Source organism: Gopherus flavomarginatus, chromosome 4 (assembly GCF_025201925.1).
Source record: "Gopherus flavomarginatus isolate rGopFla2 chromosome 4, rGopFla2.mat.asm, whole genome shotgun sequence".
NCBI classification, from domain to species: domain Eukaryota; kingdom Metazoa; phylum Chordata; order Testudines; family Testudinidae; genus Gopherus; species Gopherus flavomarginatus.
The window spans coordinates 58,215,613-58,229,938 of NC_066620.1; the positions used below are offsets into that span (position 1 = coordinate 58,215,613).

The 14,326-nt window shown below is 43.9% G+C and overlaps 1 protein-coding gene across 4 annotated transcripts in view; it reads left to right on the forward strand.

Annotated features, from left to right (window-relative positions):
• Window positions 1-13,921, forward strand: part of XDH (xanthine dehydrogenase) — an 855,537-nt gene extending 841,616 nt beyond the window's left edge. For 3 of the 4 annotated variants that reach the window (XM_050948429.1, XM_050948427.1, XM_050948428.1), the window contains 8 exons: window positions 524-652; window positions 2,600-2,674; window positions 3,831-3,883; window positions 5,269-5,383; window positions 6,096-6,161; window positions 7,560-7,748; window positions 8,788-8,955; window positions 11,748-13,921. In XM_050948429.1, coding sequence (XP_050804386.1) covers window positions 524-652; window positions 2,600-2,674; window positions 3,831-3,883; window positions 5,269-5,383; window positions 6,096-6,161; window positions 7,560-7,748; window positions 8,788-8,955; window positions 11,748-11,798 — 846 coding nt within the window. In that variant the 3' untranslated portion in view covers window positions 11,799-13,921. Of the gene's footprint in view, window positions 1-523; window positions 653-2,599; window positions 2,675-3,830; window positions 3,884-5,268; window positions 5,384-6,095; window positions 6,162-7,559; window positions 7,749-8,787; window positions 8,956-11,747 lie in introns of those variants that run through there. The other variant, XM_050948430.1, reaches the window with a different exon arrangement.
• Window positions 13,922-14,326: the final 405 nt, after the last annotated feature.

Genomic DNA, 14,326 nt, shown 5'->3' on the forward strand with positions numbered 1-14,326 from the left:
TTGCAGTACCAATGGAAAATTGCAGTAAAAGCTCAGGAGTGCCCATACCCAGGGTGGACTTAAATTCTGGAAGGTTACAGAAACAGTAACTGCAATAGATGCTATAGCAATTAAAGGGCACTTTCTGCATATATTGCTCCATATTTTATATGTACAGGTAGCAAATGCCCCTCATTGTTTGGGGGCACTTAAAGCTAGATGCGACGAAACTTCTTGCATTGGCAAGAAGATGGACTGGGTGATGTACTGGGACTTTTTCCTCTCTGTCTTCTAAAGTTGTTGAATCTTGAGTTGGAGAAAAAACATGTCTGAATAATGAAATGGTTGTAAGGACATTTGACAAACACACAAATTCTCAGGCTTGACCGTGACAACCCTGGAGCTAACTCCAGCAACTAAACAACCAAAATAGGTGAAATTTGGGATGGGAGAGAAGAGAAGGTTGCAGCATAGATATTGTGGATAGGGAATGGGATGCCTCACAAATATGTACACGAGACAGTCATTTTTTGTTGTTCTGCAGGTTGCCAGCAAAACTCTGAGAATCCCGACCACCAGCATTCACATCAGTGAGACCAGCACTAACACCGTTCCAAATACCTCTGCAACAGCTGCTTCTGTCAGCGCAGACATCAATGGGATGGCTGTCCTTGTAAGGCAACTGAGTAACTCAAACCTCTCTCTAGGCGATGGCTCCAGAACAGAAAAATATGCTGTCTACATGTTTCTTTAAAAAGAAAAGGGATGCCCAATGTCCTTGAAAAGGAAATATTAAACACGCAATACCTCATAATTCCTTGTGATGACCACAATTATTAGGATGCAGCAGATAATGAATGACCATATTTATTTCAAGGTTTTTATGAAACTCTCATGTTCAGTCCATTGCCAATTAGTAAATTGAAGAAAGGCATCCATTTAAATAAATAGCTTCCTAGTAATGTCTGTGGTGTTAACTGCAAGCATGGTATACTGTTAACATGCAGGTGGGTTGGGGACTACAGTTGGCATCAAATCCTCAGGAATGTTGCATGGGATAGGGAATTGCACGAAGGCATGGTGAATTATTTCCATGTTGCTACAAACTCGCCTTGCTAGATATTTTCAAGTGGCCAGATGGGATTAAAATAGGCAAAGTTTTCTTTATAAACTAGAATCCATCCAATAGTGTGTGTCATGACTCACAAGACCATATACCAGGAATGGCCTTAGCCATTTCGCCTGCCAGGATGGAAAACATTTTTGGCACCCTGCCCACAGTGGCTGAGCCAAAAAACAAAACAAAATCACCATGGCCAGCCAATCAGAGCTGAGCCAAAATGGCAGGCCACTGCAGTACAGTGCCCCCTGCAAGCTGGTGCCACGGACAGTCGCCCTGCTTCCCCACCCTTAGAATTGGCCAGGCCACGTGCCATCACTGGGATCTCCCTTTATCATAAACATAACCAATCAGCTTTAGAATCTTTTTATTTCCCAGTCAAACTGTTTCTTTATGATCAGCTCTCCCAGTTACTGAACCTTGTCCATTTAATGATACCTCAGTGTCCTAAGGACAACATTGATTTAGGTAGAGGGTAACTGTGAACAATTGTGTAATAAGCTCACATTTTCAAGGCCTACTTGTAGAGGTGCTGGCCGGGGCTCGACCCTCTCCGGGCGGAGGGGAGCCATCCCGGCTCACTGCACACTGCTGAGGTTTGGGGAATTAGTCTGGCCGCGGGAGTCTTTCCTGGTGGCCCTTGCGGTACCTGGAATAAGCACTGTAAGCCCAGGCCCTGGGTCAGGGCGGTGCAATAGTGAGTCAGGGGCTCAGGCCCTCAGGCAGGACTGAGCAGTAACAGTACAAATAGTATCAAGCCCAGGCCCTAGGTCAGGGTGGGGCAATATGGAGTCAGGAGCTCAGGCCCTCAGGCAGGGCTGAGCAATAACAGTAGGCCCAAGCCTCCAAAGCTAGGGAGAGGGGGAGACTCCACCCGCGAGGTGGGAGGCAGGGGGGACGCAGGCCCACCCACTCCACTGCGTCCCAGCCCGGGGTCCTAGCAGCAGCAGAAGACCCGCTGCTGAGTCAGTGGGATCCTGGCCGCAACACACTGACAGGGGCTCCGGCAGTGCTGCAGCCAGACTACAGTCGGCTGCCCCCAGGCTACTTCCAGACTGCCCCTGGGGTAGTACCTGGGTCAGGGTGTTGTCCTCCGAGGGGTCCAGCACCATGGGTTCCTTGGGGTAGTGGGCGAGCAGCGGGCCCAGCAACTTCTCTGGGTAACGGGTGCAGGGCAGGTCCAGCAACTCCTTTAGGTAGCGAGCGCCGGGCAAATCAGGCCAGTCCTGGCATGCACCTTGGGCTGCGGGGGTTTCCCAGTCGTGGGCTAGGCTGGAGATGTCTGGTCTGCCCGGTGGCTGGCTCCCTAGTGAGCTCTGACGGCGAGCCTTTATACGTCTGGGTCTCAGTCTGACCCTCTGAGGGGTGGGGTCCGAGCTCCCTAGCTCCACCCACTCCGGTCTCCAGATGGGCTCGTCCCGCTCTGGGGTGGCAGGAAGCCACACAGCCTCACTACACTACTTTAAAAAGTGTTGCTCTTTATTTTGTTTTCTTTTTTAGAAAGCGTGTCAGACTATTTTAGAAAGGCTAGAGCCATTCAAACATTCAAACCCCAAAGGCTCCTGGAAGGACTGGGTAAGTTGTTTATACCTGGTACCGATTAGATGTGGGCTGTTCGGAGAATTATTTTGTTGGTAAATCAAGCGTATAGACAGATCTGCCATCCCTGCTCATCCTGTAGGAAAGGTTCCAGGAGGCTCTAGGATAGACAGTGTAGCAGCAACTTAGCTTGTGAGGAAAAGGATACTTGAGAGGGGTAAACTCCAAAGGTGTGACATCTAGCTTCCACTTGTGGTTTTACAAGGAAGATTTCTCACACAGGAACCTGCTTATTACTAATTTGGGCTTACTGAAGTCTGATCTCTAATGAAGTTAAGAGAAAAATCCCAAATGGTTCCATTGTATCTCAATGGTCATATTGCAGTCCTGATGAGAATGAAATCTCTGCTCACAGCAAAGTGATTCTGTGAAAAAAATAAGACTTCTCTGTAAGAAACTTCCAGGACACTTTTCAGCCATCCTCAGTGTGGACAATAGTTTCCTTTCTCCAACATCTAAAGAATGGGCACATCTTGTATTGTATTGTCAAGGATTACTGAAGTTGAAATACCTCCATGTGTTAATCGCCCAGCCAGATTCCAAGTTCCAAGTCTCCTGTGCTTAGGGATATTTTTACCATTGTGCAGACCTTCCAAGAAAGATGAAAAAAATCAAGAAATTGGAGGATATTTGGCTCCCAAAAAATCAATTCTTCACTCTGCTCTACTGTGACCGTCATCCCCTATTAAAGTGTTTCCCAAACTTGAGATGCTGCTTGTGTAGGGAAAGCCCCTAGCAAGCTGGGCTGGTTTGTTTACCTGCCGCGTTTGCAGGTCCGGCCGATCGTGGCTTCCAGTGGCCGCGGTTCACTGCTCCAGGCCAACGGGAGCTGTGGGAAGTGGCGTGGGCTGAGGGGTGTACTGCCCGGTGCTTCCAGCAGCTCCCATTGGCCTGGAGCGGCGAACTACAGCCAGTGGGAGCCGCGATCGGCCAGACCTGTGCACGCAGCAGGTAAACAAACCGGCTCGGCCCGCCAGGGGCTTTCCCCACACAAACGGTGTCCCAAGTTTGGGAAACACTGCCCTATTGAGTATGTGGGCCACAGGCTTCCTCAGAATGCATTCTCAGAAGGTTATTGTACAAGAATTAGTTTAATAATACTAACTTTTTAAAAACCTGCTTACTTTGTCAGGTGGGAGCAGCCTATGTTAACTGTGTTAGCCTGTCAGCCACAGGATTTTATAGGTGAGTGAGTATTAAAGCTGGGGTAGTGCAGTAATACTTTTGCCTAGTCACATAGTCTATGTGCAGGAGCATTCCATGATGATCACTGTGTGGATAATTACTCTCCTCTCAGGCCATGAAGCTGTTCTGCAGCTATTACGGCCGGTGAAGGCTGCAGTCGGCGTCTCAGCAGTTGCACGTCCTGGCCTACATGGTCAGAGTCAGCTGAGGGATGCTTGTAGCAGCCCATCCATCAGCCACACCTCTACTCTCAAGCATGCTCCTGAGCTAGGGAAGATAAGTCATTGGTGGAGCATAGCTCTGAGACAAGTGTAGGGCCACGTTCAGATCTCATTTTCATTATTATAAACCTGAAGTAACTCTGTTGACTTCAGTGGAGTTAGTTCAGATTTAAAGAGATATAAGTGAATCTGACCCAGGGGTCTGCAAGGCAATTGGCTCACAGCTTTCTGCCTTCCCTTAAGATTAGAAGAATGCTGATTTTCATTGCCTTTTAGATTTTCCATGCCCAGTGGAGAAGGGGTCACAATCTGCCCCTTAGGAAAACCTCCAAAAGGATCATTGTTGCTTTCAGAATGGTACTAGATGAGGCAGTCAATTAAATAAAGCCACATTCTGGCCTCCAGTGCATGAGCTGTTTCCATTGTTTTCAATTTCATTCTCATATTTTAAAAACACAGTTTTTCTTTTTAATGCTGGTTCTTATGTAGCTCTAAAATGAAACATTTCTCCCATCAATCAGCCTTAATGTCAGAGGCAAACCCAACCCCATCATTATAAAAGGCATAGGACTCATCACAAAACATTAAACTTGATATTGACAATAGATACATGGGACTGAAATGTATGATGTGAGCCAATTTCTATTTCATCTTTGAAATGCATTTGTCTCCGAGCCAAGTGGCTTCGTTGGTGTTTGACAAAACACCAGTATTTACATAAACGGTCACAGCTGCATAACACAGGATTTGCTGTGAACTACTTCAGAAAAATGAATCGCTCCACAACTCAGTCTTATTCTTTGGCTCCATTTCACGTCAGCACAGAATTTAACTGGTTCTGGGACATGCACAAATTTATGCCTTGCATAAAGTATTTAATATTGGAATCTTGGGATTGAGACTGTATGTGAGCATTATAAATGTTTGTTCCAGAGAAACAACTGATTGATAAAAATCCTTCACGGAGTCTTACTATGTTTATGAAGTGCAGGATAGCCTCGGATTTCCTTATTTTTTTTACTTTCTGCATATCTAGTCTACACAGAGGGAAAATGGATGAAGTATAAGAAAATACAATTTTATGAAGACCAAAATGGTTCGGAGGTAACTTATTTATTTTGGCTGTTCATGCAATCAGAAATGTTTTGTTTTCTTTCTGTTAAGAACTCCTGACATTTGGTATGACTATGAGAAAAATGAAGGAAGTCCTTTCAATTACTTCTCTTATGGGGTTGCTTGCTCCGAGGTTGAGATAGACTGCCTGACAGGTGACCATAAGGTGAGTGGGGTAGATGATTAAAAAACCCTATGTAGTTAAAGTGATGAAAACATTGCCTAGTGGTTAGATCAAAGACTGGGAGTTAGGCTATTTCCAGCTATGCCATTGACTCACTGTGACCCAGAGCAAATTTCTTAACTTTTCTGTTCCTCAGTGTAACCGTATGTAAAGCTGGTATAATGTAGTAAGAATTATCTACCTCACAAGTGTATTACAAGCCTGGCAGAACCATTTGAGGTTGTTAAATCAAAGGTGCCAGCACTATGTAAGCCCAAAGCAGCAGTAAAAGATTAGAGAATTGAGTTATTCATGAAAAGTAGGACTGGGAAATTTTTATTAAAAAATGCTTGGTTGAACCTGACATCGATTTCATTTGTTGTGTTCAGATACAAAGCACTGATCACTGGCATCCTGGATAATGGGTCAAACAAATCTCTGAGAAAAATTGATTGCCTTCATCTGAGTTACCCCAGGACTGAATTTGGTTTCAAGCTCAATATTAAATTTAAAGACAACAATCAGCTTTGTTTAACGTATGACCCATGGGGAGTGAGAAGTCCTTATATGCCATACACATATATATGTGAAAACAGAAATGCTGGCCAAAATGTGGATAGTGTTGGATATCTTAACTAAAAAGTGTAAAGTCACAGTGGCTCAATGATCAGTTATTCTCTGTGCTTATTTATTCTTTACTTCCGGTAACTTTCAGAACCTTCGCACGGACATAGTAATGGATGTTGGCACCAGCCTGAACCCAGCCATAGATATAGGACAAGTAAGTGTTACTGTCACCGATTCAACCTCATTTTGTTTGGTCAGGAAATTATGCTGCTCTGGGCCATTTCTAGATCACCTCTCCTGTTCTTCTCTCTACGGGCCATAACTTTGCAAACATAGCCCTGCAAGTATAAACAGAGAAGCATATTGGGCTGGCTGATGAGAAATAACTGACCACCAAAATTGGAGCAGGAATAGACACAGGGTTGTTGGGGGAGGGGGGAAATATCCTCTTGTTTGGTATTGTTTATTAAGACTCCTATGTGGCCTTCAGTTATCACCACACTGATGTTTTTTTCTGCACCTCAGCCCAAGTGAGGAATGAATTTAGAGAAAGTGAACATATTGGGTTTGGGGGGAAGAGAAGATTTGCACTGCATGAAGATTGGATCCTCATCTGGCATGTTTTGTGTCTGCAATGTATGATGGCTAATTTAAGCCCCAATCCTGCAGTTTTTACCCCAGTGTGTAGTCCAGTTAAAATCAATGGGAGTGTTTGGTGTGAGTAAAGAGTACTTACATCAGTAAGGATTGCAGGATCAGTGCCCAACATGCTCAGATACCCAAGTGGTGCTGGGAGCTGTATTAAAACCTGAATTAATAGTTTAGCTTGTGAGCTCCCTGAGCAGGGACTGAGTTTTCCTCTGTCTTCTGTACAGTAACAAGCCCACAGTAACACTTTTCAGTAACTAGCAGTACTGAGTAAGGCTATGATTTTATCATGGAGGTCATGGAAGCCAAGGAATCCGTGACTTCTGAAGGCCAACATGACTTCAGAGCTTCAGAGTCCCATCACTGCCTGGGGCGGCCAGGAGCTGCAAGGTATCCCCACCACCCAAGGCAGCGGGGCCCCCAAGCTCTGAGGTGGCGTGGGTATCCTGCAGCTCCCAGCTGCCATGGGCAGTGGCATACCCTGCAGCCCCCAGCTGCCAGCAGGGAACCCCCAGAGATCCCAGGTGGTGGGGGATCCTGGAGTTTCTGGCCTCCACAGGTAGCAGGGGGCACCATGCAGCTCCTGGCTGTCGCAGGAGGCTGGAGACCCCCGTAGCTCCTTGCTGCCATGGGCACTGGATGCTCCAAGCAGCTGCGGGTGAGGGGAACCCCGCAGCTCCCAGCATCTGGTGGTGGGGGTACCTCTCAGCTCAGAACTGGGGGCGAGGGGGGAACCCTGGAGCATCAAGCCCCCATGGGTGGTGAGGGCTCCCAGAGCTCTCAGGCAGGCCCCTGCAGCTGCCTAGCACCTCCTCATTTTGCAAATGCAAGTGAAATGTTAGGACACAGAATGTAATTATCCATATGGGAATTTGGCCAGGACAGTCCCATTTGGACTGATCATTGCTTTTTTGTATGAAAGAGCCCAAAGAAGAATGTGATCTAGTCTTTCTTTCTTTTGTAGGTAGAGGGAGCATTTATCCAAGGCCTTGGGCTCTTTACCCTGGAGGAGTTGCGCTATTCCCCTGAAGGAGATTTGTATACCCGAGGGCCTGGAATGTACAAGATCCCAGCGTTTGGAGACATCCCAACAGAGTTCTATGTCTCTCTTCTCCGGGACTGTCCAAACAGCAAAGCAATTTATTCATCCAAGGTATCCTCCTGGCATCCATATGCCCTCTACTAATCCTTATTTCCGTGGAAGCTGTACTTGATAACAGTGTTGTGCAAAGAGACCACATTTACAGTAATGAGAAGGTTAATGGTGTATTCGGCTTTGAAGAGCTCACAGCCTTTTGATTAGCTGTTCATCTTATAATCGGTTTGTTTGCATTCCTTCTACCAGTAATTGTTAATATGAATGATAATACCCATATTAAAAGATATAATGATGAAATGACTAATATGTTATCACCACTGCCCTGTACTGGAGAGAATCTGAACTGCTCACCTGTGTCCTAGACCCTATACTGCTAACACTAATAAAGATTCTTCTTTAGCTCACGTAGCCTGTGCTTTCGGCGCAGGTGTTCTGAGTTCTGTTCCTCCTGTTGTTCTGAAAGCTCTGAGCAACTGTGGTACGCAGCATAGAAACCACTGTCAAGCTACAGATTTACAAAAGTGTCACTCCCACACAGATTTATTATAGTTCCATTATCTTTTTTTCCCATTGGTTGCAGAGTGCTGTTTTTCCTTCGGGGTTGCAGGGTCCCTCGCCATAAGGGGTTAATAATTTATTGTAAATTTTCTTCAGCTGTTGCCATCGCAGATCATCTTTGTTCTCTTTAGCTGGTCATATTGTTAGGACTGAGCGGTATGCAGCTTGACATATGACCCTAGCACAGGTTCAACGAGTGTCCAGTTTACTGTCAGTTCAATGGGGCACACAAAGAGACCCCAGAACATCATTATCTAAATATTTGTTAATACCTTGTCTGTCTCCTCACTCATCTCCTTCTCCCTGGCCCCAGGGAAACGTGCTTGCAAACCAGTAAGGCTATTTTTTGTCTATTAATGTTAATCATGATCATGTACTCATGCTGTTAGCAGGAAAGGAGGAAGGAAGTCAAGAGTAAGCTGAACAGCTAATGACCTCTGCTAGCTCCTCCTCTCCCTCCAATAGACCCATAATCCAGACTACGATGAGTCTGTTTGGGGTCAGTCTGATTCTCTCGTGTGTTCTATCTGTCCAGGCTGTTGGTGAGCCTCCCCTGTTCCTGTCTGCCTCTGTGTTTTATGCCATTAAAGATGCCATCTTCGCTGCAAGGGCAGAATCTGGCCTGACAGGGCCATTCAGACTAGACAGCCCTGCCACCCCAGAGAGGATCCGCAATGCCTGTGTCGACATGTTCACCAAATTGGTACAGTATTTAGGCTTTCTCGGTTTCATAACGTTCCATGATCCGATTCAACAACACTATCCCATCCCAGGTTGTAGATGAGTCACTGTGGGGCAGATCGCGTGATCAGATTCAGACATTTAATAGCGATAGCAGCTTTCTATTGTGTCCAATGGTCTGATGCTATTGAAAGAGAGATGCAAATCCAAACATCAGCTGCTTATGGAGAGCTTCCATTACAAGAAGGACCTCCATACAATGTGGTATTGTGACTTCAGTATGTTAAATGGACATTATCCGCCTAATTCAGGATACCGCTCACCCACAGAATAAAATTTCATGGCAGGGAACAGACATTGCAAAATTTAGTATGGATGGAAACCTTGTCAATGAATGCAGGTTTTATCTCCTTAATTTATACATTTTTCTGCTGTGTTGTAAACCCAACCCCTACACCACAGTGTTAATGCAACAGAACTCAGTATTGACCCTGGATTTAAGCAGGAAATGAAACTGACCAGCCTATATCGAAAGCCAAGGTGGATGGGGTAATACCTTTTATTGGGTCAGTTTCTGTTGGTGAGAGAGACAAGCTTTTGAGACACATACAGCTCTTCCTCAGCCCTATGTGACTTGAAAGCTTGTTTCTCTCACCAACAGAAATTGGTTTAATAAAAGATATTACCTCATCTACCTTGCTCTCCAATCTCCTGGGACCAACACAGCTACAACTACACTGCATGCCATCTATACTGAGTGAAGTGTGAAAAATATGTAGCATAAACAATGAAAAATAGATTTTTAGAAATATTTTCATTTTTAATTTAAAGGAATGATAACAGCATCGGTACAATTTTAAAGAGTGTGTGTGTGCATAATGTATATATACAATCTTTCATACGAGGGTTTGGATTTCCTGTTAAGTAACAGCTCAATATTGAGCACAAGATACAGTGGGTATTGAAGAATCTTGTATGCAGTGTAGTTGTAGCTGTGTGGGTCCCAGGATATTAGAGAGCCAATGTGGGTCAGGTAATATCTTTTATTGGACCGACTTCTCTTAGTGAGTAACTACTCTAATCATGGACTGAACAGAGACACTGGATTTATGGCTTATTACAACGATCTGTAACCCACTAACTCCTTTTTGTCCTATAACTGCAGAGGTGTTAATGGGCCACTCTGCTTTGAATGGTCCCTTTTACAATGTGTGCTAACTACTTATGCTGAATGATCTTTTCCATCTTTCATTTTGCTGTGGTGCTGGGATTACCTTTCCCAGACCTGAAGAAGAGCTCTGTGTGGCTCGCAAGCCTGTCTCACTAACCAACAGAAGCTGGTCCAATAAAAGATATGACCTCACCCATCTGGTCTCTCTAACTGAATAATCTTCTTATTAGACCATATTGCATGTGCTGAACCTGGAGAGTGGGGGAAAGGCTCCCATAAACTCTTCCTTCTATTTATCTGCATTATAGGGTTGAGAGGAAATTCTTACTGTGTACTGAAGAATCCTAAAGCAGCCACTTGGATTTCCTTCTCAGAAGACTACACTGCTTTTATTAAACAGAGAGAAAGTTTTCTCAAAGTAACAGAGCTCAAAACAGCATTCTAACAAATTTAGAAGCCAGCTCTCTGCACAGCTCTCTCTCCAATCTAATTAATAAAACAGGGGCTCAGGCTAGAACAAATTGCAACAGTGTCTCAACTTCAGCTTGCTCCCAGGCTCTACTAACCAATGTGAATAGGGCAACTCCTAGGGACTCCAGCTTACTGTAATACAAAGGCATAGATTAAATGATTCATTGGCATCTCCATGGTGCTCCTCACCCTTATTTCTGAGTGCCTCCCAAACATTAGTGCATCTAGCAAGTCTATCGTTAACATTGTTGGTCTCCATACTAGAATGGAGGAGTACCGCTAAGGCCTGCCTTTGTGCTTTCTGCTTTGATCACCATCATTGAATATTATGACCTCTCCAGTCTTCTGATCATCTGTGGGCCTATCTTAAAGTCTTCATACGGGCCCTGAACCTGCATTGACCCTGCTTCCTTGCAATGCTCCATTACAGTCAGTAGGAGTGTATGCAGGTGGACCCCTGCATCTCAGTGGAGCCCCATTGACTTTAATGGGGTTTTGTGCAGGCATCTGTCCACGTGCAGTCAGTTGCAAGACTGGGGCATTGGTCATTACTCAAATATAAACCCCATTGTAGTTAAGGGCAAACACTATGGGACAAATCCTTCTTGCCTTGTTCATGCCTTACTACTTGTCTTGTGGATGAGATGAGCAGCATCCAGCTCTGTGTCAGGATATCAGGATTATGCCCAGCATATTTGTCATCCGGCCTCTGAACCAGAACTGTTGCAGTTCTCTCATTGATAGTTCTATGTGATACAGATCCTGTATTTCAGTGGACTCCAACCTTTTCATTGGCGGGCACCAGATGAAGGACCGTGGCAGCGGTCGAGCATCTGCTGAAATGCCGCTGAATTTCGGCGGCATTTCGGTGGAGACGCCTCTTGTCAGTGCCAAGCGGCATCATCCAGAGGTGTCGCTGCCAAAATGCCACCGATGCTCAACCGCCAACCAGGACGTGGGCACATTTTGATGGCACTCATGGGCACCCGCATTGGGTACCCCTGCTGTACTCTGTCTGATGGGGATTCTAAGCTTAGATATTCAACAGTATGAAGCCCACCTTCCACAAATGGTAACAATCTGGTCAGTCTGCCTACATTAAGAATTCAGTGTATGCCTCCAATTTGTTGCTGCCATCAGTCAATTTAACTTTTTGTATTCATTTTTTACAGTGTCCATCTGCCAAATCCGAGACCTTTAAGCCATGGTCCGTGAGGGTATAAATGGGAAGTTTAAGGAATAAGGTCTGTTCGTGAAGATGGTTTTACCCCAGGGAACCAAAAAGAAAAACTCTGTAGCAGAAAACAAATCTATATTCATGTGTCTCATCCATTGATTCATGAAGCTCTATAATCTAATTGTTGAATCATCAATTTCATGAGGAAAAGGTATTGATGGCAGGTTATTGCTAGGATGGAAATGTAAATGAAGAGTAAACTGATGGCTTTGTTGTCTGTGTAATTGAAAAACCTTACAAGGATTTAAGTTTGTTGCAAGAATCAGAGAAATGATTACGACAAGCTTGCTTGTAAAAACATTTATTTTTGTTAAGTATGATTATAAAACTCTGAGATGTGTAAAACTGGGGAGGACTTGGATGTGCTAAATCCAGTCAAAATGGCCTTTTTTCCTATTTGCACTTTGAAGTCACTGATCGGAGCTGGCGTAAGCAGATATTACTTCGTTGACTTAAATGGAGTGTTGCCCACTTACAGCTGGTTGGAATTTGGTCTCTGTTTTATGACATTTAAATGGCTGCACTGATTGATTCATAGATTCCAAAGCCAGAAAAAAACATTGTGATCATCTAATCTGACTTCCTGTATAACACAGGCCAGAGAACTTTCCCAAAATGATTTCTAGAGCAGAGCTTTTAGAAAAACATCCCATCTTGATTTAAAAATTGTCAGTGATGGAAAATCCACCATGATCCTTGGTAAATTGTTCGTTCCAATGGTTAATTATCCTTTCTGTCAAGAATTTATGCCTTATTTCCAGTGTGAATTTGTCTAGCTTTAATTTCCAGCCATTGGATTGTATTTTACCTTTCTCTGCTAGATCGCAGAGCCCATTACTAAATGTTTGTTCCCAATGTAGGTACTTACAGACTGTAATCAAGTCACCCTTAACTTCTCTTTGTTAAGCTAAATAAATTGAGTTCATTGAGCTTATCACTATAAGGCATGTTTTCTAATCATTCCTGTGGCTCGTCTCTGAACCATTTCCGATTTATCAGCAATCTTTTTGAACTGTGGGTGCCAGAACTGGACATCGTATTCTAGTAGCAGTCACACCAGTGCCAAATAGAGAGGTAAAATAACCTCTCTACTCCTACACGAGATTTCCCTGTTTATGAATCCCAGGATGGCATTAGCTTTTTTGGCCACAACGCCATGTTGGGAGCCTGTGTTTAGCTGATTATCCACCATGACCCCCAAATCTTTTTCAGGGTCACTGCTTCCCAGAATAGAATCGCCCATTCTGTAACTATATCCTACATTCTTTGTTCTTAGGTATATACATTTACATTTATGTATAGCAGAACGCATATTGTTTGCTTGCACGCAGTTTACCAAGTTTCTAGGCTAGACATTTAAAAATATTTATATCTAAAATTCAGCTCAAAACGTTATGGCTCAGTGACAGAATATGCCCCCATGTTCACATGCTACTTCCAATTGTAATAATTTTTGTACAAAATATGCCTTGAAAGTATTATTTGAAAACTCATAATTTGCTGATCAGTATCATCCTGATGAAATAAGTATGGTGACATTGTGTGTGAAGCTATAAGATTTCACTGTATAGTATTATTAACACATGTTCCAAACTGAGACTGGCAAACAGGCCAGTCTTAAACAAAGGAATGTGTACTCTACTTAATTTGCATTTAATCAATAAACAGTAAGCAGGAAGGAGAAACAAAGGAAGCTTAAATAGGTGAGGAAAAAGCAGCAAGAACATCCTTCCACCTAGACTTTTTGTCTTCTGGTACCCAGCTGGAAATGTTTTTCCAGAGAAGGACTGAAACTATAAAAACTATAAAAACTCCAATCTCTCTTCTTGCCCATCACATTCACTGAACCCAAAGCAACAAAGGAAACATTGGTTGAACTGTGGGAAGAGGTATCCTGACCTTAGTGGTTTGGCAAGTAAGACTGTTGAAGGCATGTGGTGAGAAAACTTTGCTTTGAATTTAATATAGTTTGTTAAGTTAGGCATGAGTTGCATTTTATCTTTATTTTTCTTGTAACCATTTCTGACTTTTATGTCGCACTTAAAATTTTGTATTCACTTAAAATATCTTTCTTTATAGTTAATAAACTTCTTTCATTGTTTTATCTGATCCAGTGTGTTTAAATTGAAGTGTCTAAATAACTGCTTGAAATAAAGAGTGACATATTATTCCTTTTAAAGAAATAACAGACTTAATGTAACTTGCAGGAGAGGGCTGGTTAGTACAAGACATACATTTCTGGGGGGAAATCTAAGACTGAGGGTGTGTTGGGGTCACCCCACAATATAACCCAGGCTGGCAAGAACCAGAGTGTAATCCAAGTGCGGCTGCCAGGCTGTAGTTGCACAGAGATACTCAGGGTGTGGCTTTCATGCTGGAAGGCTGTTTACGAGTGGCCCAAGTGGGAGCTATGTCAGCAAGGCATTGTAAGGCACCCAAAGTTCCAAGGCAGGGGTGACACAGCCACACATTAGTCGGGACTGTACCCTAGTATGTCACAGACTGTCATATAGC